This window comes from Bufo gargarizans, chromosome 1, assembly GCF_014858855.1.
Source record: "Bufo gargarizans isolate SCDJY-AF-19 chromosome 1, ASM1485885v1, whole genome shotgun sequence".
NCBI classification, from domain to species: Eukaryota; Metazoa; Chordata; class Amphibia; order Anura; family Bufonidae; genus Bufo; species Bufo gargarizans.
In genome coordinates, this window is record NC_058080.1 from 390,241,709 (window position 1) to 390,266,967 (window position 25,259).

At 44.9% G+C, this 25,259-nt stretch overlaps 1 protein-coding gene across 2 annotated transcripts in view; it reads right to left on the reverse strand.

The window, feature by feature from the left end:
• The window catches only part of LOC122931623 (protein FAM166B-like), a 61,918-nt gene that overhangs the window by 11,964 nt on the left and 24,695 nt on the right, over positions 1-25,259 (reverse strand). The window contains exons 2-3 of one of the 2 annotated variants that reach the window (XM_044285709.1): positions 3,997-4,034; positions 680-897 (exon numbers count right to left, since the gene is read on the reverse strand). In XM_044285709.1, coding sequence (XP_044141644.1) covers positions 680-897; positions 3,997-4,034 — 256 coding nt within the window. Of the gene's footprint in view, positions 1-679; positions 898-3,840; positions 4,035-25,259 lie in introns of both variants that reach the window. The other variant, XM_044285703.1, reaches the window with a different exon arrangement.

The following is a 25,259-nucleotide window of genomic DNA, read 5'->3' on the forward strand; positions in this document are numbered from 1 at the left end:
ACATTTCTAAAGAATGCTATCAGCACCTTGTTGAATCAATGCCATGTAGAATTAAGGCAGTTCTGATGGCAAAAGGGGGTCCAACACCGCATTAGTATGGTGTTCCTAATAATTCTTTAGGTGAGTGTGTATATCTATATATATATATATATATATATATATTTATATAATGTTGACACATAAATATACAAAAGAAAGACCAGCATCTCCAAATTATGCATAAAAGTATTGAATTATACTGTACATGTAGGGAAGCAGCTTCCCCTATTTAGATTGTGCACTCCTGCCCATCTGCCTAGTGCTTCTAATCAGAGTATCATATAGCTAGATTCTACCTAACCATGAATGTTGTAGGTTATAACACAAGAGAGTAAAGTCTGTTAGTGTAGGTCTCATCTGTTGGTAGCCACCTTGTCGTTAATAGATGTGCCCAACTCAATTTTGATCGAAAATGTGCGCAAAGAGCTTCTAATTTTCATATAGTATTAGTATAGCAGTTATGCAGTTACTACTGCAGTTACTGTACTTTTATTAATGTTTCCAGTGTTTGCATGTGCCTTTATGCCTATAACAGTGTGCTGCTACTTGCAGTCCTTGTTTGCTTTTATACTGTATATATAACCTTACACACATTTTGTACACATATATAACAATTTTGTAAAGTAATACAAGAACAAACCTGCTCATTTCTCCCATTATGCTTTGACCTCTCTCTTAGGCTACCCTCTCTTATTGAAGCCCATCTGTCCTTTTCAGGTAAAGTAAATTTTGCAGGTGTGCTAAGATCATATTTTATTTCCTCTATCACTTTTATTGCAGATGAGGTCCGAGGATTTCCGTCATAAGTGTGGTTTCTTTGAGTATAAAAATACTTCCCACTTGATGGATGAAAATATCCTTGAATTGAGAGAAGGAAATGTCAAGTTATACAATTTTCTATTAACAATGCCTGTGATTTTGTTGTAACCATGACATACAGCAGTTTACCCTGATGTTTTTTTGGCCCACTTCACGTTCTTCGCGTCCTGTTGATGAATGCGGCACACGCTGAACATAGGAGAGATACTGGTGCAGTGTTGACACGTTTGAACTAGTATTGAAAAATCATCTTCTTTATATCAATTTAAAGGGAATCTATGACCAGGAAGTTTACTGTTAAACGACTAGCTCAGATGAATGTACTGATATGTTTCACTTAGTGACCATTGACAGACGTGTTAGTGTAATTCCTTTATGAGATGGTGCAGAACCTGTGATGACGTCATCACAGGTCCTTAAGCTTTCTGAGCCTCCAGACTGCACTGAAGACAAAGACTCTAATGTAATTAGGGGGCTGTCATTTTCAGGGGTCAGTAAAACCTCTGAACATACTGTATCACAAGCATACACAGAACAGACAAAAAGATCCATAGAAAGCCTAAATTAATGTTTTATTAAGCAAATGCACCAGGCACAAACAATCAGAATAAACCAGGCCAGGACTAGAACCACAACTAAGATGGACAGCGGGTTTCATAGCTGAGCAAGCTGTATGGATCAGGTGGATTTGTGGCAAAAGTGTAACCGCTGTGCAAAGTGATCATCTTGACTTTGGGCCAAACCCTAAGGGAGTTATTACAGTGCTCCCCCGGTTTTCACCCTTTAACCCCTAGACAAGGATCTGGTCTTCGCTGCAGGGGGCGACTGGACTGCTACCTGGCATGGTACACTTGGCAGCTGACCAGCAAGTAAACAGAGACACTGGTGCAAGGCACTAGCAATCCAGGCATACAGTAAAGAACACTGTTCAGACACAAGACTAGGATACAGGATCACAGACAGACCCAGTGTCACGCTTTGGTTTGGGAGGGAAACACCACACTGAGCATAGGAGGGAAGGGGGGAACAGGAAATCAGGCCTGAGAACTAGGGAAGGAAAATGGACACCCCCTAGTGAAAACCCTAACCAAAATCCTGACTGACTACCAGTATGAACAGACCCCAAAAGGTAGGTGAGTGAATACGCAGTAATACCTAGAGTCCTATCTAGCCCTATAGGACCCTGGTACTAATAGCAGGGACAAGACTACCTGTTCCTCCAAAAGGAAGGACGAACAGGAGTCTCCTTCAGGCCTAATACAAACAATAGGGAAATGCGACACACAGAACCCAAACAAAATACAAAAGGGAAAGGAAAGATTCAAAGGGGAATTCCCATCTCAGACAATGGGAGAATATTGCTAGGATATGCCCCCATTGTCTGATAGGTGCGGGTCCCCTGGGGTCCGTCCACCACCAAGTGCTGCTCCCCGCTGCTCCTATAGAAGTGAATGGGAGCGCACCGTGCACAAGCGGCCCCTGCTCCCATTCAGTTCTATGGGGCAGACGGAAATAACCGAGCCAACGCTCGGCTATTTTCGGCAAGTCCCATAAAAATGAATGGAGGGTGGTTGCGCATTCGCAGTGCGCTCTACGTTAATTTCCCCAATCCGTTCTCATTGTAGGTGCAGCTCCCAGCGGTGGGCCCTAGCGATATGCCCCCATTGTCTGAGATGGGAAAACCCCTTTAACTTCAAAGGAGCAATGCAAGCACCAGGAACTCAGCTGAGACAATGCAAGAACCAGAAACACTGAGGTTATTTGATCCAAACGGAAAACATGTCAGATCAAACCACGTGTTGACAGTCTCACTGATCTCCTGCAACCTGTTGGGAAACGTCAGTGACACCCAGATAGGCAGGAACCCATGCAAATTAGGATACACTGAGTATGGCGAACATAGACAGATCAGAACATAATCAGAGAAATACAAGCATGCTTAGAACCCATGCAGAACAGGGAGCATGGTGTTCTCAGGCAGACATGCAAACATACTTGGAAGCTATATGGAACCGGAAGCATGGCGTTCACAGATAGGACATGAAGACATTACAACATAGAAACATGGTTACTGTATTGTAAGGGTATTTTTAAGTACTGATTAGTTCTGTCCCCTTTAATTCTGTCTCTTTTTCTTACTTTTAATATTCTGTATAATAAACTTTCCCTTGTAATGTAGTGGGTTAGAGAAGTACCCATCCCCCATTGTGCTGATAACCACTACATTCCTGAGTGATCTCAGAGACATGTGTCATGCACACTGGAGGAGGGGCTGATGGGAATAACTCTGGTTTCCACATATACATTTTGGGGACTCCAGCTAGAACTTTATCCTAGGTAGGATGTAAGTATTGATTTGCCCTATCTCTTGTACACCCTGGGGTGTCGGTCATGTGTTATAATGTGGTAGACAGCCATGTGTTATAGCATGACCAACATGACCATGAGTCTCACCCCATAATGTTGCATATTTAGGCTAGTGATGTATTTACTTTTTTATTATTCAGTATGTGATTAGTCTGTGTTATCTTATAATTAATCAAAATATATATATTTATTCACTTAGCCTGAGTAAGCTTATTCATTCTCAAATCCTTTCAATTCAAGTTTTGAAACAGTTACATAGCCTGGAAACCATGAGTATTAAGTATGGCGTTTACAGACAGATATGCAAACATTCCTGGATCCCATGCGGAACCTGGATACATGGAGCATGGCATTCTCAGACAGACATGCAAACAAACCTGGAACTCATACGGAACCGGAAGCATGGCATTCACAGACAGGACATGACGACATTAATGAATAACCAGGCTGACCACACAAGTCAGGGTAGAGTAACAAAGACACAGGTCAGGAGAGCAAGCACTCTGCACTCAGCATTCCTGGAGACAGAAGACAGACTGCCAACTGACCAATATACAATTTGAAGATGATCAAGGTATAATGATATTGTATAGTATGTAACAAAATCAAACATACCATGATGATTGTTCCAGCTTTCTGCATCTTCTTTTGAAAAATTAGAAACTTTTTCACCCAGCTCCAACTTAAAGGAAGGAATGCAATTGCCTGCACAACTTTGGAGGCCAGGTTCATAGTTGGCTGATTTTAGAGTAGCATTGCCATATATTTTACCTTGTTCACTGCGGAGCTTTGGAGTGTAAGCTGTATAACTAAAGGAAAACATAAAGGAAATGCAATGAGATATGTCTTATGACAGAATGAATACTATAAAGTAACAGGAAAGTAGTTTTTATTTTTCATAGCTTTCATGTTAGATCATCAAAAACCATGGTGGTTTACAACAGGCTATGTCTACTGAGCCATAGTCTTAAAGGGGTGTTCCAGTAGGTACAAGTTTTCCACTATCCACAGGATAGGGGATAATTATCAGATTGGTGGGGGTCCTACCACTGGGACCCTAACAATCACTAGAACAGAGGCCCCGTACCCCTGCAGACTCCTTGCTGTTCTCTTAAAATGACCAGTCGCACATGTGCGCAGCCACTCCATTCATTTCTATAGGAGTTCCGGAGATATTCGAGTACAGCGCTCCATTTATTTTAGGGAAGCAGCAAAGGGGTAAGGGGGCCCCCATTATTGTGAACACTGGGGATCCCAGTGGTAGGACCCCCACCGTTCTGATAGTTATCCCCTATCATAAATGATTGATCATCAGTAATATAAAGGTTTAGAACCCCTAATGGAACATCATACCGTATGAGACACAGTCTAGGGGTCATTTTACTATGTGGAGACCCCCCACTGATAAGATACTGAAGACACATCCAGAGGATAGGTCATCAATAAAAATATTTTGTAAAAGACCTTCAAGTTTAGTATTAGGGAACTGCTCCTATAGTTAGGTTTATGGTGAGGAAAATTTGCAGAGAGAAAAAAACTGTAAAAAATATATTTGTTTTATTTATTTAAGTAGTTGTCTGTGTAGTGTAGTTGTAGTTTAGTGTCTGCTAGTTTAGAAAGTATATTTATATATACTTTCCTACTTTTTATATAGTTTCACAAGCTATAGGCCTATCACTATATTTTCAGTCCATGTGAGATCTGCAGTTTTTCTGGATGGCACCAAGACCCGTTCATTTTTAAGGGAAAAAAAGCAGACAGCACACTGCTATCAGTGTGCTTTCCACCTCTGTGCTGAGGTGGCGAAAATTACAGAATATGTCCTATTTTCATCTATTGCGGACAAGGTCAGGCATTTTGACAATGGGGCCCATGAAAAGTATAGGATGCACTCGGGTGGTATCCAAATTTTGTAAATCTGCAGTTTGTGGACCGCAAAACAGATATGGCCATATAGCACCTGATGACGCATGTTCGGCTCATTTGTAGTCACTGAGAGCTGCGCTTCGGAAGGGACAGAGAGTGTAGGGAGTCTGATCACAATCCATTCAGTAGAAAAATGTTTCAAAGACCCAAGAGTCCTTTTAAGGACTATTGTGTGTGGTGGCAGGACGGCAGTATTTTATAGCTACAGTCCAAATTTTTTTTTTTCATCATTTTCAATACTTTTCATATAGAGGGTGTCTGCAGTGACTAGAGACATTTGTCCAATACCTTCTGTGTGTCAGGGCCAGAAATTAGAGAAATATAACTGAAAATGTTTATATTTTTTCCATCATTTTCAATACTTTTTATATAGAGGGTGTCAGCAGTGACTAGAGACACCTATCCAATACCTTCTGTGTGTCAGGGCCAGAGATTGTAGAAATATAACTAAAAAATACTATATTTTTTCCATCATTTAAAAAAAAAAAATCTATAGAGGGTGTCTGCAGTGACTAGAGACATCTGTCCAATACCTTATGTGTGTCAGGGCCAGAGATTGGAGAAATATAACTGAAAATTACTATATTTTTTTCATTATTTTCAATAATTTTTCTATAGAGGGTGTCAGCAGTGACTTGTGACAGCTGTCCAATACCTTCTGTGTTTCAGGGCCAGAAATTAGAGAAATATAACTGAAAATTTTAATATTTTTTCCATCATTTTCAATAATTTTTCTTTAGAGGGTGTCTGCAGTGACTAGAGACATCTGTATTATACCTTCTGTGTATTTTCCTTTTTCCATACTTTTCCATACTTTTTCCATATACTGTGCTTGCTGTGAACTGTGACATCCATGCCACATCTTGTGTGTCAAGCATGCATATAACATTTAATATGCGCAAGGTGAGCAGTAAGGGACGGGGAAGTGGCCGTGATGCTGATGGTTCACGCAGAGGTCGTGGCCCTAGGAGCATTGAAACTGTGCCTGCTGCCAGAGCACAAGAAAAACAATCATCCATGATACACTTGAAGTCAGACCAGTGCGACCAGGTGGTCATTTGGATTGTAGCAGATAATGCTTCCAGTCGGTTAAGCACCACCCTGTCTTCCACCAAGTCCAGTCTCAGTAGCCAAGAGTCTGATCAACAGAATCCTCTCCCTGATCCTCCTTCCACCCACCATGGAGAGTCTGGCCAAACAAGTGATCCCACACTCGTAAATTCTGAGTATCTTTTTCATTGCCATTACTTGATTTGGCCCTCTTGCCTAGCATGCTTGAAGAGGGACATGAGATCTTGTGCCCTGATTCCAAACCTCTTGAGCATCCACAGTCACAAAAACATGACGGTGGGGAACGTCAATTAGTGTTTAATGAGGTGGATGATAATGAGACACAGTTGCTAATGAGTTAACCGCAATTACTGTCTCAAGAGGATAATGAAGAGAATGAGACACATGAGTGAGTGAGGAAGTGGAAGAGGAGGTGGTGGACGATGAGGTCACTGACCCAACCTGGGAAGGTGGAAAGCCGAGCGAGGACAGCAGTACAGATGGGGAATGATCTGCAGCACTGAAACAGGCTGGAAGAGGCAGTGGGGTAGCAAAAGGGAGAAGGCGGGCCACACCAAACAGGCCTGCAACTGTTCCACGGAGCACCCCCTTGCATAAATCTCGGTGGCCAAAGGGGTAGGTGTTCCACAGTATGGCGCTTTTTTGAGGAAAGTGCAGAAGACAAAAGAATAGTAGTTTGCAACCTGTGCCACACCAAAATGAGCCGGGCATGAACACTAGCAATCTCGCCACCACCAGCATGATCCGCCACATGGTGTCACGGCTGTTTAAGGGTAACCAGAGCATACACAGTAAGAAGAGCTACTGACCGGACCCAAACTAGGGAAGAGGAAGGGTGACCCCTGTCAGACCCTCAACACTCTCCCTATGCTGCTAAAGCACATGCCCGGATCCAAATGGTGGAACGAGGCATGCCCACGTACCTTAGACTGATGAGCCCTGTAACCCCTACAATAGTGGAAGGGGCACGGCCGCCGATGCCCTGCTCAGAATATGGAGGGAACCGTGGCCACCTCAGATCCAGTCAGGAAATCACCAGGTACACAACAAAGTCTGCACACTTAGCTGATGGAGCTGTAGCCGCAGAGAAGACGGATCCAAGGGCCGCTGGCAATATCCGGAGTGCTTGCAGCAGCAGAACACAGGTCCAGAGAACTAGTAGCTTAAGAAGTGACGATGCTCAAGGCAGAGCTACAACTGAAAAGAGAAGTATAATCCACGCCCTGCAATAGGAGGAGGGGTGATTTAAAGGCAGGGTAATCAAACGCAGGAGGAACAGCTGAGAGTAAAGACCTCATCACAGGGGCGGAGAGACAGAACAGTGAGAACACCTCCAAACTCTAAGTGACATCATCACAGGGGTGGAGAGACAGAGCTGTGAGAACGTCTCAAAGCTCTGGTAGTGACAGTACCCCCCCCCCCTCTACGGGTGGACTCCGGACACCCAGGACCCACCTTCCCAGGATGAGCCCTATGAAATGCCCTGATAAGGCGAGTGGCTTTAATGTCCGACATCGGAACCCACATCCTCTCCTCAGGACCATAACCCTTCCAATGAACGAGGTACTGAAGAGAACCGCGGACAATGCGAGAGTCCACAATTCTGGAAACCTCAAACTCCAGATTGCCATCAACCAAAATCGGAGGAGGAGGCAAAGAGGAGGGTACCGTGGGCTGGACATATGGTTTTAAGAGAGATCTGTGAAATACATTGTGTATCTTCCAAACCCGTGGAAGATCAAGGCGGAAGGCAACAGGATTGATGACTGACAAAATTTTATAAGGCCCAATAAACTTGGGACCCAATTTCCAGGAGGGAACCTTCAGTTTAATATTTATTGTAGACAACCACACCAGATCACCCACATTCAGGTCCGGACCAGGCACACGTCTCTTATCAGCCACACGCTTATACTTCTCACTCATCTTTCTGAGATTACTCTGAATCTTTTGCCAAATGGTAGACAAAGACGAGGAAAATCTCTCCTCCTCAGGTAAACCAGAAAGAGCCCCTCCCGAGAATGTCCCAAACTGCGGATGGAACCCATATGCACCAAAAAATGGTGACTTATCAGAAGATTCCTGACGACGGTTGTTCAAAGCAAACTCAGCAAGAGGGAGAAATGAACACCAATCCTCCTGGTTCTCTGCCACAAAACAGCGCAAATATGTCTCCAGATTCTGATTGAGGCGCTCAGTCTGACCATTCGACTGCGGGTGAAAAGCAGAAGAGAAGGAACCCCCAGGCGAGAACAGAAAGCCTTCCAGAACCTGGACACAAACTGCGTGCCTCTATCGGAAACAATCTCAGAGGGAATGCCGTGCAATTTAACAATATGATCGACAAAAGCTTGCGCCAACGTTTTAGCATTGGGTAAACCAGGGAAAGGGACGAAATGAGCCATCTTGCTAAAACGGTCCACGACCACCAGGATCACCGACTTCCCCGAGGAACGAGGAAGATCCGTGATAAAGTCCATGGACAGGTGTGCCCAAGGACGGGAAGGTATGGGTAACGGGAGAAGGGAACCTGAAGGTCGTGAACGAGGGACCTTAGCGCGAGCGCACGTCTCACAAGCCGCCACAAAACCCTCCACAGACTTACGAAGAGCCGGCCACCAAAATCTCAGAGCAATGAGATCTACCGTGGCTCTACTCCCGGGGTGACCAGCAAGAACCGTATCATGATGTTCCTTAAAGAGTTTGTGACGTAGCTCAGGAGGCACGAACAACTTCCCGGAGGGACAACGGACAGGTGCCTCAGACTGGGCAGCCTGGACCTCGGCCTCCAAATCGGAATATAGAGCAGAAACAACTACCCCCTCCGCCAAAATGGGACCCGGGTCCTCAGAGTTTCCTCCTCCCGGAAAACAGCGAGAGAGAGCATCAGCCTTCACATTCTTGATCCCAGGGCGGAAAGTAACAACAAAATTGAATCTGGAGAAGAACAGAGACCATCTGGCCTGTCTCGGATTCATACGCCTGGCCGACTCCAAGTACGCCAGATTCTTATGGTCGGTAAAAACGGTGATAGGGTGCCTGGCCCCCTCCAACCAATGGCGCCATTCCTCGAAAGCCAACTTGATGGCCAACAACTCCCTATCTCCCACATCATAGTTTCTCTCTGCCGGGGAGAGTTTTCTAGAGAAAAAGGCACAAGGTCGCCATTTGGCAGGAGAGGGGCCCTGGGACAAAACTGCACCCACACCCACCTCGGAAGCATCCACTTCAACAATAAAAGGTAAGGAAACATCGGGATGCACCAAGATGGGAGCAGACGCAAAACTCTCTTTAATCTTAGAAAAGGCTGCAAGCGCCTCCTCCGACCAAGAGGAAAAATCCGTCCCCTTTTTTGTCATGTCAGTAAGGGGTTTGACAATAGAGGAATAATTCAAAATGAACTTTCTGTAGTAGTTAGCAAAACCCAGAAAGCGCATCAAAGCCTTCTGATTTTCAGGAAGCTCCCACTCCAGCACAGCACGGACCTTCTCCGGATCCATGCGAAAACCAGAAGCAGAGAGGAGAAAACCCAGAAATTGAATCTCTGATACCATAAAAAGACATTTCTCCAGCTTGGCATACAGTTTATTTTCCCGCAGTATCTGCAGGACCTGAAAAAGATGATCCTGATGGGTCTGAACATCAGGGGAAAAAATCAAAATATCATCAAGATACACCAATACAAATTTCCCCATTAAATGATAGAAAATACTATTAACAAAATGCTGAAAGACGGCCGGAGCATTCATCAGGCCGAAAGGCATAACGAGATTCTCGAAATGCCCGTTAGGGGTATTAAAGGCCGTTTTCCATTCATCCCCCTCTCTGACCCTGACCAGGTTGTACGCGCCTCTCAGATCCAATTTGGAAAACACCTTGGCCCCAACAATTTGGTTGAAGAGGTCCGGGATCAGAGGAAGGGGATAGGGATCGCGAATCGTGATACGGTTCAGCTCCCTAAAATCTAGGCAAGGTCTCAGAGAGCCATCTTTTTTTTAACAAAAAAAAAACCCGCGGCAACAGGCGACTTTGAGGGACGAATATGCCCCTTCGAGACTCTCGGAGATATAGGTTCGCATTGCGAGTCTTTCCGGTTGTGAGAGATTGTAGAGGCGTGCCTTTGCAGCTTGGCGCCGGGAATGAGGTTAATGGGACAGTCAAACTCCCGGTGAGGAGGTAGCTCCCGGACACCGCTCTCGGAAAACACATCGGAGAAATCAGAGAGAAATGATGGCAGAGTTTTAGTAGACACCTCTGCAAGAGTGGCTGTGAGACAATTCTCTCTACAAAAGTCACTCCACTCATTTATTTGCCTTCCTTGCCAATCAATAGAGGGGTTATGTCTAGTGAGCCAGGGTAGCCCCAAAACTAGAGGAGAAGGCAATCCGTTAAGGACAAAACAAGATATCTCCTCCACATGAGTGTCACCTACAGCTAGCCGGATATTGTGAACAATGCCTTTCAGAGATCTCTGCGAGAGTGGAGCAGAGTCGATAGCAAAAACAGGTATATCCTTTTCTAATGTACAAACCTGAAAACCATGCAAGGCTACAAATTGAGTGTCAATAAGATTGACGGCCGCTCCACTATCGACAAAAATCTCACAAGGAATGACTTTGCTCTCTAGCGCCACCCTGGCAGACAGGAGAAAACGGGAACTGCAGGTCAGAGGAATAGCATCAATTCCCACATCAACTTTGCCCAAAGTAGCAGATGAAGCAGAACTTGATGATCTACCTCTTGAGGTTTTTCTCTTATTATCGCTCTTAGTACATTTCAGGAATCTCCTAGACGGACAAACATTTGCCAAATGACCTATGCCCCCACAACAAAAACACACCATATGCTGAGGACTAAATCCTCTTTTATCAGGGGCAAGTCGGCCTAGCTGCATGAGCTCCTCCTCAGAGGGGAGCGAGACAGGATGAGACCCCTGCATACTGAATGAGTCCGCACCATTGCCCCTAGACTGACAATGGCTGGACGGAGAGGTCTTGTTTCTTTCCCTTAGACGCCTGTCAAGGCGTACCGCCAATGACATGGCCGACTCTAATGACGTTGGTCTCTCATGGAAAGCAAAGGCATCTTTCAAACCCTCTGAGAGACCATGACAGAACTGACTTCGGAGTGCAGCATCATTCCAGCCTGAATCAGCTGCCCATCTCCGAAATTCAGAACAATAAAGCTCCGCAGACAGTTTGTTCTGGCATAAAACACGTAAGTTTGATTCTGCCAGAGCAACACGATCCGGGTCATCATATATCTGCCCCAGGGCCACAAAAAATCTTTCCACGGATCGAAGGGAGGGATCCCCTGATGACAGCGAAAAAGCCCAAGTCTGAGCATTACCCCTGAGCAGGGAGATGACTATCCTCACCCTCTGTTCCTCATTACCAGAGGAGTGGGGACACAAACAAAAATGGAGTTTACATGCCTCTCTGAAGCGAACAAAATTCTCACTGCCCCCGGAGAACGTTTCCGGAAGTGAGACCTTTGGCTCGCAACAGACTCCATGAGCCGGAGCAGAGCCCAATGTTTGTAGCTGAGTCACAGATTGACGGAGATCCGCTACTTCCAAAGAAAGACCCTGCATGCGGTCAACCAAGCCAGAAAGCGGATCCATGTCAACAAGGACGGTTTAGGTGGATTATAATGTCACGGCTGTTTAAGGGTAACCAGAGCATACACAGTAAGAAGAGCTACTGACCGGACCCAAACTAGGGAAGAGGAAGGGTGACCCCTGTCAGACCCTCAACACTCTCCCTATGCTGCTAAAGCACATGCCCGGATCCAAATGGTGGAACGAGGCATGCCCACGTACCTTAGACTGATGAGCCCTGTAACCCCTACAATAGTGGAAGGGGCACGGCCGCCGATGCCCTGCTCAGAATATGGAGGGAACCGTGGCCACCTCAGATCCAGTCAGGAAATCACCAGGTACACAACAAAGTCTGCACACTTAGCTGATGGAGCTGTAGCCGCAGAGAAGACGGATCCAAGGGCCGCTGGCAATATCCGGAGTGCTTGCAGCAGCAGAACACAGGTCCAGAGAACTAGTAGCTTAAGAAGTGACGATGCTCAAGGCAGAGCTACAACTGAAAAGAGAAGTGTAATCCACGCCCTGCAATAGGAGGAGGGGTGATTTAAAGGCAGGGTAATCAAACGCAGGAGGAACAGCTGAGAGTAAAGACCTCATCACAGGGGCGGAGAGACAGAACAGTTAGAACACCTCCAAACTCTAAGTGACATCATCACAGGGGTGGAGAGACAGAGCTGTGAGAACGTCTCAAAGCTCTGGTAGTGACACATGGCATCCAAGCACCATAATAAGTGGGACGAACGCCTGGGTCCACAATCTGTGTCTGCGAGTAACACCACTGCCTCCTCTTCCCCTATGGTACGTGCTGGCCAATCGCCTGTCGAAGGCGCAGGCAAGGATGCCTCCTTTCCTGCACCTGGACCTTCGCAAGCACCATCAGCGACCACATCTACTTCCCTGTCCCAGCGCAGCATCCAAATGTCTTTACCCCAGGCATTTGAACGCAAGCGCAAATACCCAGCCACCCATCCACAGGCCATAGCACTAAATGCGTACCTTTCAAAATTACTGGCCCTGGAAATGTTGCCATTTAGGCATGTGGACACTGAGGGCTTCCGCAGCCTGATGTTGGCGCCCATCCCGCGGTACTCTGTCCCCAGCCGCCACTATTTTTCACAGTGTGCCGTGCCTGCCTTACACCAACATATGTCCTGAAACGCCATACGTGCCCTGACCAAGGTCCACTTAACCACGGACACATGGACAAGTGCATTTGGTCAGGAATGCTACATTTCCCTGACGGCACACTGGATGAACATTGTGGAGGCCGGAATAGAGTCGTACCCTGGGATGGCACAGGTGCTACCGATGCCGAGGAGTGCGGGCCCTAATTCCATCAGGGTTTCTGCCAGCACCTATGTTAGTGGCTCCAACCCCGACTTCTTCTTCGCCTCCTCCTCCACTTCCACCTCCGAATTATCCGCGTGCAGCACCAGTCAGCTATCAGCCGGTAGCTGGAAGCAGTGTATCACTGCAGTGGGGAAGCGTCAACAGGCTGTGCTGAAGCTGATATGCTTAGGGGACAAACAGCACACCGCCGCAGAGCTGTTGCAGGGCATAAGAGACCAGACTGAGCTGTGGCTTTCACCACTCAACCTACAACCAGGCATGGTTGTGTGTGATAATGGCCGTAACTTGGTTGGTGGCTTTAGAGCTTTGCAAGCTCAGACAAATCTCATGCCTAGCCCACGTCTTAAACTTAGTGGTTCAGCGGTTTCTCAAAAACTACCCGAATTTGCCTGAGCTACTGGTGAAGGTGCGCCGCGTGTGTGCACATTTCCGCAAGTCATCGACAGCTTCAGCCGGCCTGTCAATGCTGCAGCAGCGCTTTAACTTGCCAGCTCACCGGCTGTTGTGCGACGTGAGCACACGCTGGAACTCCACGTCCCAAATAATGGCCAGGCGTTGTGAGCAGCAGAGGGCAGTAGTGGAATACCAGCTACAACATGGTCATCACCTTTCCAGTCAGCTTCCGCTAATCAGAAGAGAGGAGTGGGCATGGATGTCTGACCTCTGTGACGTTTTAAGAAACTTTGAGGAATCAACAGATGGTGAGCGGTGATAATGCTATTATCAGCCTATCCATCCCACTTCTGTGTCTACTCAAACGCTCGCTGCTCACAATTAAGGACGACGCTTTGACTGTGGAAGAGGTGGAAATGGCTGAAGACATTACACAGGGTGATAGCCAGACCACCCTCCGTCCGTCTTCTCAGCGCTAATTGGACAATGAAGAGGAGGAGGAGCAGGAGACGGTTGCCTATGCTACAGAGGGTAGTACGGATGAAAGTTTAATTCGATCTGTTCAGCGTGGGTGGGCAGAAGAGGAGGAAAAGTATGAGGAGATTGAGAGTGATCCTCCTGATGACGACAGCGAAGACACCCTTCTTGACTCCTGCTAGAAAGAGAACTTCTCATCTCTCATTCCTCAGGTGGAGAGGACGATCAAAACTGTGCAATACTAGAAGGTCCTTGTAGAAAAATTGCTCCAAAAATTTCCATCTGACAACGCTGGCGGCAGGGTCCGTACTACCTTGGGCAACCAACGAGTAGAGACAAGGAAAACACACAGCAGTTTCAACAGAGGCAAGGCAACACTCTCCAAGGCCTGGGACAGTTTCATGACACCCCGTCAGCACCCTCACCCTGATGCGCGGCCTATTGTCACAAGGAGGGAAAAGTTTTGGAAGATGGTGAAGGAGTATGTAGTAGACCGTGTCAGCGTCTTCAGTGATCCCTCAGTACCTTACAACTACTGGGTGTCCAAGCTGGACACGTGGCACGAACTGGCGCTCTACGCCTTGGAGGTGCTGGCCTGCCCTGCCGCCAGCATTTGGTCTGAGCTGGTATTTAGTGCTGCTGGTGGCATTATAACAGATAAGCGTATCCGCCTGTCAACTGAAAATGCTGACAGGTTGACTCTTATAAAAATTAACAAGGCCTGGATTGCCCCAGACTTCTCGACTCCACCAGAGGAAAGCGGATGAACAAAGGCACTTTAAATGTGTTGTTTAGTGTACTCAATACACTGTATTCCCATGCACCCCTTCCACCACAAAATAGGGTATATTGTTAAATCTTCCTTTTCTCATCCTCGTCCTCCTCCTATTCCATCATATCAACATGCTTATTCGTCCATATAATGCCCTCGCATATAATGTTTTACACAGTCAACTCAACTGCAGGCCCTCGCATATGTTGTTTTACAGGGTCAGCTCAACTGCAGGCCCTTGCATATAATGTTTTACATGGTCAGCTCAACTGCAGGCCCTCGCATATAATGTTTCACAGGGTAAGCTCAACTGCAGACCCTTGCATATAATGTTTTACAGGGTCAGCTCAACTGCAGGCCCTCGCATATAATATTTTACAGGGTCAGCTCAACTGCAGGCCCTTGCATATAATGTTTTACAGGGTCATCTCAACTGCAGGCCCTCGTATATAATGTTTTACAGGGTCAGCTCACCTGCAGGCCCTCACCTACAATCTTTTACAGGGTCAGCTCACCTTTTGATGACGACAGCGAAGTCTTGCCTGTTGGTACTCTGGCACACATGGCTGGCTTCTTGTTAGGCTGCGTTATACGCATTTTAGACAACACGGATTACTGGTTGTTCACCCTTCTCGACCCCCGCTACAAAGAGAACTTCTCATCTCTCATTCTTATGGTGGAGACGACAAGCAAAACGGTTCTACACCAGAAGGTCCTTGTTGAAAAATTGCTTCAAAGTTGATAGGGCAGACATCCAAATGGATTGTCACCGTCACAGGGACGTGCGATCACCTAGAAGTTAACTAGAGTCAACAAAGTGGCAGCAGGCCCTCACCTACAAGTCTAGTCTCAGCAGCCAAGAGTCTGGTCAACACAATCCTCACCATGACGGCACAATGGGTGAACGTTGTGGAGGCCGGGAGCAATTTGGCTGCTGGCACCAGACTTGCCCTCCAATAGATCCTTGTTAACGGAAACTGTACTCATTCCAATAACAGGGCCGCTTAGAAGTGCTGTATTGTTATTTATCGTCACTACCTCCCCAAGTCGGGAGTGGGTAATTGCCGCGCGCCTGCTGCCTTCCTTGGATGCTTGTGCTTTAATAACTTGATCCACCCTCTCTGGCTGGTTCACAATTAGGAAAAAAAAGGGACAAGGCAACAACAGCCAATTAGATTTCAGCCATTGACCTCTCTTTTAGATGTGGTATCCCTTTCTCAAGCTCCCTCTCCGGCATCAAACCCTGATTCCCTGTTACCCGTAATCACCATGGTAGGCGCAGAAAAGAACATTGAAAGTTGATAGGGCAGATATCCAAATGGATCGTCGCCGTCACGGGGACATGCAATCGCCCAGAGGTTATCTAGAGTCACCAATGCGGCAGCAGGCCCTCGCCCCTAAGGTTTTAGATGGTCAGATCAGCAGGCCCTTGCTCCAAATGTTTTTGGGGGTCACTAGCAGGCCATTAATCTTAATTTTTCAAGGGTGTGTATGATGCACTCCTTTATGTGTAACAAAGGGTGTTTTGGAGTGCCGGTTCCTTGTAATTTTTGGCAGCCCTTTCACTTAGTGCATAGGCTTTATGAGTGTAGGAGTCCCATTACCTGAACTATTATACCACAATGTGAATGAGGCCCTCCATTATGTGATATACAGGTTGTATTGGAGTAGCTCTTCCTTGTAATTTTTGGCAGCACTTGCACTTTATATACAAGTAAATATACAGGAAAGAATCTTTCATTTTTTTTCTTTTTTTTGTGTGCGTATTATTGTTAGTCTTTAAAATGGCGTACTACTCGGACAACATGGTTCCCTGCAGTGACCTGGGAGTCCAAAATGCATCAATACATCTTACCCATGCTGTTCCCGAACCATTTCGGTGGTGTTTCCATCAATTTCTGACCTTTTCCTATGAACCAGGCACTCTCCCCTCTTCAGAGCAGGGGGTTCCTGGTTTAATGCTCAGGTTCTCCCATTAACTTCCATTATACTACCGAGCACCCGAGCATACCAATGTGTTTGGCCAGAGCACCCGAACACTTTGATGCTCGATAATCACTATTATTTACCCTAATATACTCCACGCAACTAATACATGTAGCATTCCACTCCTTCCCCTCTAAGCCCTGTTGTGTGCCCAGGCAGCAGATACCTACATCTGGTTTACTTCCGGGTATTGACATACCCAGGAGCCCCACATTTAAGGAGTATGAGGCTCTAGTGACAATAGCTGGACATATCCCATCTGAGCCCTGCTGCTCTCAGGAGACCTCAAATAATATATGGAATGTATGTTTCCAGTGGAACGAACTGGGTAAAACATACTATGCAACATCTGAAATGCATCTATTTTTGCTGTATAGATAGCTTCTTAACTTTTGGTGTCTAAAATTTTCATAATCTAAAACAAAATGTATTCTAATTTCTGTCTACAAATCTTTCTAGAAACAACATTTATTCTAATTTTTGTAAATTATCAAATGTATTATAGATTAATTAATTTATAATAATTTGTCATTTTTCATAACTTGCCCAGGGTACAATCCTCCCACAAGTAAAACTTTGTCAGCTGTACAATAGCACTTTGTTCTCTAACTAGAAAGAAGCTGATACAGTTTGTATAACTACAGACTCTTGGACTTTAAATAATCAAAGTTTTATTGCCATCACATGCTATTTTATTAATTCAGCATTTGAGCTACATTTGGTGCTGTTAGAATGTCTTGAAATGCAGGAAAGGCACAATTCTGAAAATCTGTGTAGGCGAATGAAACACATAGTTTGTGAATGGGGGCTGTAAAATAAAGTGGTTGCTGTCGTCACAGATAATGGGGCTAGCATTGTGTCAGGTGTCAGAATGTGCAACTGGTGGCACAATGTTTTGCTCATTATGTGAACTTGATAGTTCAGGCTGGAATTTTTGTTTCTGGAATTGACATCATTATAAATGAAATTAAAGGCATTGTCAAATTTTTCTAAAGAAGTTCCTACGGTCTTTCAAAATTGAATGACACAAAAAAAATGGACTACCAGAGCTGAAAATTACTCAAGATGTTCCTATTAGATTGAGCTCTACTTTGGACAGGATATCCAGGATTGTAAAGGTACAGGATGCAGCTTAGCTCTGCTACACACAGACCGCGTTGTAAAAGACGTTCAGCTAAGCCACGCCTCCAGGTGATGCAACCACATCCTTAGTAACAGGATGCAATGCTCTGTTTCTCCCTGTTGTTCAGCTTCTCCTTTACTGTGTACTAGTTGTTCTGACTACTGGAGCGCTGATGGACCTATCAGGTTCTCATCCAGGGATTTGGTTCTCTATTAAATCTCTTCCTGGCCGTACACCATTGCCAGTGATAGTCTTTGGACTCAATGGCTGTGTTCCTGGTTCTTGCTCATGCTCCTGACCCCGGCTTGTCTTCTGACCATTCTTTGTCTTTCGTTGGTACTGCATAGCCCATCTGGTTCTGACTCTGGTATTGTGTTTTGTCTGTCTTTGTTTGTTGTCTATCTCTGCACTTAAATAGCTTAGGGACCTTCGACCAGTTGCAGTCTAGCTATCTAGGGCTTGTAGTCGGGTAGGAAAAGCAGGTTAGGTTCTAGCTTTAGGGCTCACTGTCCTTGTCTGTCCCTACCTACAGTCGTTACACGATGAGAGAATACAGTATTTTCGAAAGCAGGACAAGTAGTGACAAAGAGAAGAAACAAACTAAAACATAGTTGTCCAGCACTCAGAGATTATTATTATTGTTATTTATTTGAAAGCGCCATTAATTACAGGTCACTGTACATCAAGAGAGGGCTACAAATACATGATATAAAATACAATAAACAAGGAACTATTAACAGACTGGTACAGAGGGGGAGAGGACCCTGCCCGCAAGAGATTACAATATACAAGGGAAGAGGGAAGGACACTGTAGGTGAGGGTAAAGGCTGCTCAACTAGCTGAGGGTGGCCGAATGCTTATTGCAGATGATAGGATTTCCAGAAGATGTGGGTTTTCAGGTTACTTTTGAATGTGTGCATGTTGGGGGAGCATCATCTGATGTTCCAAAGTATGGTAGAGGCACGTGAGATATCTTTTGGTCGATTGTGTGAAGAATAGATGAAAAGAGAACAGAGAAGTACCATAGGTCCTGTGAGGATAGGAAATTACTGTGTGGGGATGTATCAAGAAAGCAGGTCAAATATGTAAGGAGGGGACAAGTTGTGGACGGCCTTATATGTAGTTGTTATTATTTTAAACTAAATTCGCTGGGCAATGGTGAGCAAGTGAAGAGATTGGCAGAGGGGGGAGGCAGAGGAGTAACGAGGGGAGAGGAGGATTAACCGGACAGCAGAGTTGAGGATAGAATGGAGGGGAGTGAGAGTGCTAGATGGAAGGCCACAGAGAAAATTTTTGCAGTAGTCCAGGATGTGCACTAGCAGGGGGGAGAAAGGAGCAAACACAAGAGATGTTCTTAAAGGGGTTGTCTCACTTCAGTAAGTGGCATTTATCATGTGGAGAAAGTTAATACAGGGCACTTACTAATGTATTGTTATTATCCATATTGCTTCCTTTGCTGGCTGGATTCATGTTTCCATCATATTATACACTGCTCGTTTCCATGGTTACAGATCACCCTGCAATCCAGCAGTGGTGGTCATGTTTGCACACTATAGCAAAAGCACTAGCACTAGCGTCTGTGCGCTCCCATGGTCCCGGCCACCAACACTGATGGATTGGAAGCAATATGGATAATAACAGCTGCCATAAATTTGTTATTTGTGCATAGAAGAAACAGATTTATCACTAGAGATGAGCGAATTTCCGCTTATGAAATTCGTTCACACTTCAATTGGTGGTAAAAGGTGAATTGCGTTATGGATTCCGTTTCCACGGACCATAACGCAATTCTATGACGGAATGCCTAATGGAATGCCTTTAGAGGACTCCCCTGCATAACGGAAACGGGACGGATCCGTTTTGGGGCCCATAGACTTCTATTATGACTGAATGAATAACGGAATGCCTCTAAAGACATTCCGTTATGTATTCCATCATAAAATTGCCTTATGGTCCGTGGTAACGGAATCCATAATGCAATTCATTTTTTACCACCAAACGAAGTGTGAACGAATTTCAAAATAGGAAATTCGCTTATCTGTATTCATTACATCCAAAGTGGAACAAATCATGTTCCATAGTTTTGGGGCTCGTTCAACGAACGCGTGAAGCCCGTGCCGTGGACTGCAGATTGCGATCCGCAATGCACAGGCAACGTCTGTGAGGCAGACGCATGGGGATCGCAGACTCATTCACTTGAATGGGTCCGCGATCCTTCCGTTCCGCAAAAAGATAGAGCATGTTCTATCTATTTGCGGGTGGAAGCACGGAATGGAACCCCAGAAAGCACTCCATAGTGCTTCTCTAGTGTTCCGTTCCTCCTTTCCGCACCGTCCGTTCCGCATCTCCGGATTTGCGGACCCATTGAAATCCGTCATGCAGAATGGCCACGGAACGGTGCCAGTGTATTGCGGACCCGCAAATGCGGTCCGCAATACGGCAACGGGCATCACACGTTTGTGTTAACGAGCCCTTAATCTGTAGTTATAGTTATTGTTCAATTTAAAGTTTATGTGAGAGTGTATATACAGTGCTGCCCATAATTATTCATACCCCTGGCACATTTTGACAAAGTTACTTTTATTCAACCAGCAAGTAATTTTTTTACGGGAAATTACATAGGTGTCTCCCAAAAGATAATAAGTCGACGTACAATAGGCATTATTGGGGGGGGGGGGGGGGGGGGGGAAACATTTCTCAACTGTTATTTACATTTGAGCAAAAAGTGTCCAGTCCAAAATTATTCATACCCTTCACAAACTGTCACAGTCTGTGGGAAAATCAAAAGTTATATACCATTCCAAATAGTCCAAGCTGTTCTAAAGCATCCTAATTACCCTGATTAATTGGGAACAGCTGTTTTAATCAACTCAACAGGTGAAAAACAGCAGCTCTCTGCAGGTGGTTTGTGGACAGTCATGGCTAAGACAAAGAAGCTCAGTGAGGACCTGGCTGCTCACAAGTCAGGAAAGGGCTACAAGGCCATTTCTAAATGTTTTCAAGTTAAAAAAATACAAGATGTTCCGCACTGTGGAAAATCTCAGAGGACGTGGTCGGAAGCCAAAAGTGACACCTGTGCTGGCCATGAGGATAGTTAGAGAGGTGAAAAAGAATCCAAGGATCACCACCAAGGCCATCCTGGTGAATCTAGGCTCTGCTGGTGGAAATGTCTTAAGGCCTCATGCACACGACCGTTGTTGTGTTCCGTTCCGCAAAATGGGGTTCCGTTGTTCCGTGATCCATTTCCTTTTTTGTTTCCGTGTGTCTTCCTTTATTTTTGGAGGATCACCAGACATGAAGGAAAGTAAAAAAAAGTCTAAGTCAAGTTTGCCATGCAAATGGTAGGAAAAAAACAGGCGCGGACTCGCATGACAATCTTGTGTGTCTCCACGTTTTTTCACGGTCCCATTGACTTGAATGGGTCCGCAAACCGTTTTCCGTGAAAAAAATAGGACAGGTTATATTTTTTTGACGGACTGGAACCACGGATCACGGACGCGGATGACAAACGGTGCATTAGCCGAGTTTTCAACTGACCCATTGAAAGTCAATGGGTCCGCAGAAAATCACGAAAAACGGAACAACGGACACGGAATGAAACAACGGTAGTGTGCATGAGGCCTAAGGCAGACAATCCAATAGACACTGCACACTGCTGGGTTCCATAGATGAAGAGCAAGGAGGACGCCACTTCTCCAGATAAGGCACACAAAAGCTCACTTGGTCTTTGCAAAAGCTCACCTGGACAAAGAAGTAGACTTCTGGTCTTCTGTGTTATGGTCAGATGAAACAAAAATTGAATTGTTTGTTCACAATGATGTTTCCTTCATTTGACGTAAAAAAGGAGAAGCCTTCAACCCAAAGAACACCATCCCCACTGTCCAACATGGTGGTGGTGCTTTGGGGTGTTTTTCAGCCAATGGACCAGGGAACCTAATCACAGAAAACGGCACCATGAAAAAAGAGCAATACATGAGGATTCTCAACTACAACATCACGCAGTCTGCAGAGAAACTTGGCCTTTGGCACCAGTAGACATTTCAGCATGACAATGACCCAAAACACACAGCAAAAGTGCTGAAGAAATGGTTAGCAGACAACAACAGTAACGTTTAGGAGTGGCCCAGCCAGAGTCCAGACTTGAATCCAATTGAGAATCTGTGGAGGGAGCTAAAGATCAGGGTGATGGCAAGAGGACCCTCCAACCTGAAAGAATTGGAGCTCATTGCTAAAGAGGAATACCTGTGGAGACATGCAAAAAGCTGGTCTGCAATTATAAGAAGCATTTGATTTCTGTAATAGCCAATAAAGGCTTTTCTATTGATTATTGAGAAGGGTATGAATAATTTTGGACCGGACACTTTTTGCTCAAATGTAAATAAAAGCTGAGAAATGTTTTTTTTTTCACAATAATTTTTCCCAGTCAAAAAATTACTTGCTGGTTGAATAAAAGTAACTTTAAGTCAAAATTTGCCTGGGGTATGAATAATTATGGGCGGCACTGTATATATATATATATATATATATATATATATATTGTGAGACAGTGACAGGTCTTAAGCAGGGTAGAGGCAAGGAAGGGGTGGATAGTTTGGTCCAGACCCCTATTCCACCACAGGCGAGACCAGCTGGAAGTAATCAGGCTGGCACAAAGCACCTCCCAGAGTGTCAGCAAAGGGGAGTGTGTTGCCTGTGGACAGAGGCCTGGAGGCTCTGTCAGTGTGGTCCAAGCCAGGAGGGCTGAGAGACCACGATTCCCCAAGAGACACTGGACTGGAGACAGTGGGTGTACTGTGCTCTGTACAGCCAGGAGGCTGGGGGACATTGGCTCAGAAAGCCGCACGTGTTCACAGGGTGTGAACAGGGTCTTAGGTGAGTCAGGGATCTATTTGTTTAGTTAGAGCCTGGACGGGCGAGTGTTTATTATTTTGTCATTTTGTTGTTGCTGGTGTTGCACAATAAATGCACTGTTTGGACATTATATCCGTGTCTGGTAAAGTAACCTGTGAGAATGACCCCCGAAGAAAAGCTAATCCCCCACAATATAAATATATATATATATATATATATATATATATGCCAGAAATAGGACAGCACTCCAAGACTTGAAAAAACAGTGTCTTTATTCACCCATGTGAAGCAGTAGCAACGTTTCAGCTCACAACTGAGCCTTTCTCAAGCAAAGAAATACAAGCTTGTGCCTTCCTTAACCACTTCAGCCCCGCTAGGTGAAACCCCCTTCATGACCAGAGCACTTTTTACACTTCGGCACTACACTACTTTCACTGTTTATCGCTCGGTCATGCAACTTACCACCCAAATGAATTTTACCTCCTTTTCTTCTCACTAATAGAGCTTTCATTTGGTGGTATTTCATTGCTGCTGGCATTTTTACTTTTTTTGTTATTAATCAAAATGTAACGATTTATTTGCAAAAAAATGACATTTTTCACTTTCAGCTGTAAAATTTTGCAAAAAAAACTACATCCATATATAAATTTTTCGCCAAATTTATTGTTCTACATGTCTTTGATAAAAAAAAATGTTTGGGCAAAAAAAAAAATGGTTTGGGTAAAAGTTATAGCATTTACAAACTATGGTACAAAAATGTGAATTTCCGCTTTTTGAAACAGCTCTGACTTTCTGAGCACCTGTCATGTTTCCTGAGGTTCTACAATGCCCAAACAGTAGAAAAACCCCACAAATGACCCCATTTCGGAAAGTAGACACCCTAAGGTATTCGCTGATGGGCATAGTGAGTTCATAGAACTTTTTATTTTTTGTCACAAGTTAGCGGAAAATGATGATGATTTATTTATTATTATTATTTTTTTTTTCTTACAAAGTCTCATATTCCACTAACTTGCGACAAAAAATAAAAAATTCTAGGAACTCACCATGCCCCTCACAGAATACCTTGGGGTGTCTTCTTTCCAAAATGGGGTCACTTGTGGGGTAGTTATACTGCCCTGGCAATTTAGGGGCCCAAATGTGTGAGAAGAACTTTGCAATCAAAATGTGTAAAAAATGACCGGTGAAATCCAAAAGGTGCACTTTGGAATATGCGCCCCTTTGCCCACCTTGGCAGCAAAAAAGTGTGACACATCTGGTATCGCCGTACTCAGGAGAAGTTGGGGAATGTGTTTTGGGGTGTCATTTTACATATACCCATGCTGGGTGAGAAAAATATCTTGGTCAAATGCCAACTTTGTATAAAAAAATGGGAAAAGTTGTCTTTTGCCAAGATATTTCTCTCATCCCAGCATGGGTATATGTAAAATGACACCCCAAAACACATTCCCCAACTTCTCCTGAGTACGGCGATACCAGATGTGTCACACTTTTTTGATGCCAAGGTGGGCAAAGGGGCACATATTCCAAAGTGCACCTTTCGGATTTCGCAGGCCATTTTTTACACATTTTGATTGCAAGGTACTTCTCACACATTTGGGCCCCTAAATTGCCAGGGCAGTATAACTACGCCACAAGTGACCCCATTTTGGAAAGAAGACACCCCAAGGTATTCCGTGAGGGGCATGGCGAGTTCCTAGAATTTTTTATTTTTTGTCACAAGTTAGCGGAAAATGATGATTTTTTTTTTCTTCTCTTTTTTCCTTACAAAGTCTCATATTCCACTAACTTGCGACAAAAAATAAAAAATTCTAGGAACTCGCCATGCCCCTCACGGAATACCTTGGGGTGTCTTCTTTCCAAAATGGGGTCACTTGTGGCGTAGTTATACTGCCCTGGCAATTTAGGGGCCCATATGTGTGAGAAGTACTTTGCAATCAAAATCTGTAAAAAATGACCGGTGAAATCCGAAAGGTGCACTTTGGAATATGTGCCCCTTTGCCCACCTTGGCATCAAAAAAGTGTCACACATCTGGTATCGCCGTACTCAGGAGAAGTTGGGGAATGTGATTTGGGGTGTCATTTTACATATACCCATGCTGGGTGAGAGAAATATCTTGGCAAAAGACAACTTTTCCCATTTTTTTATACAAAGTTGGCATTTGACGAAGATATTTTTCTCACCCAGCATGGGTATATGTAAAATGACACCCCAAAACACATTGCCCAACTTCTCCTGAGTACGGCGATACCAGATGTGTCACACTTTTTTGCAGCCAAGGTGGGCAAAGGGGCACATATTCCAAAGTGCACCTTTCAGATTTTGCAGGCCATTTTTTACACATTTTGATTGCAAGGTACTTCTCACACATTTGGGCCCCTAAATTGCCAGGGCAGTATAACTACGCCACAAGTGACCCCATTTTGGAAAGAAGACACCCCAAGGTATTCCGTGAGGGGCATGGCGAGTTCCTAGAATTATTATT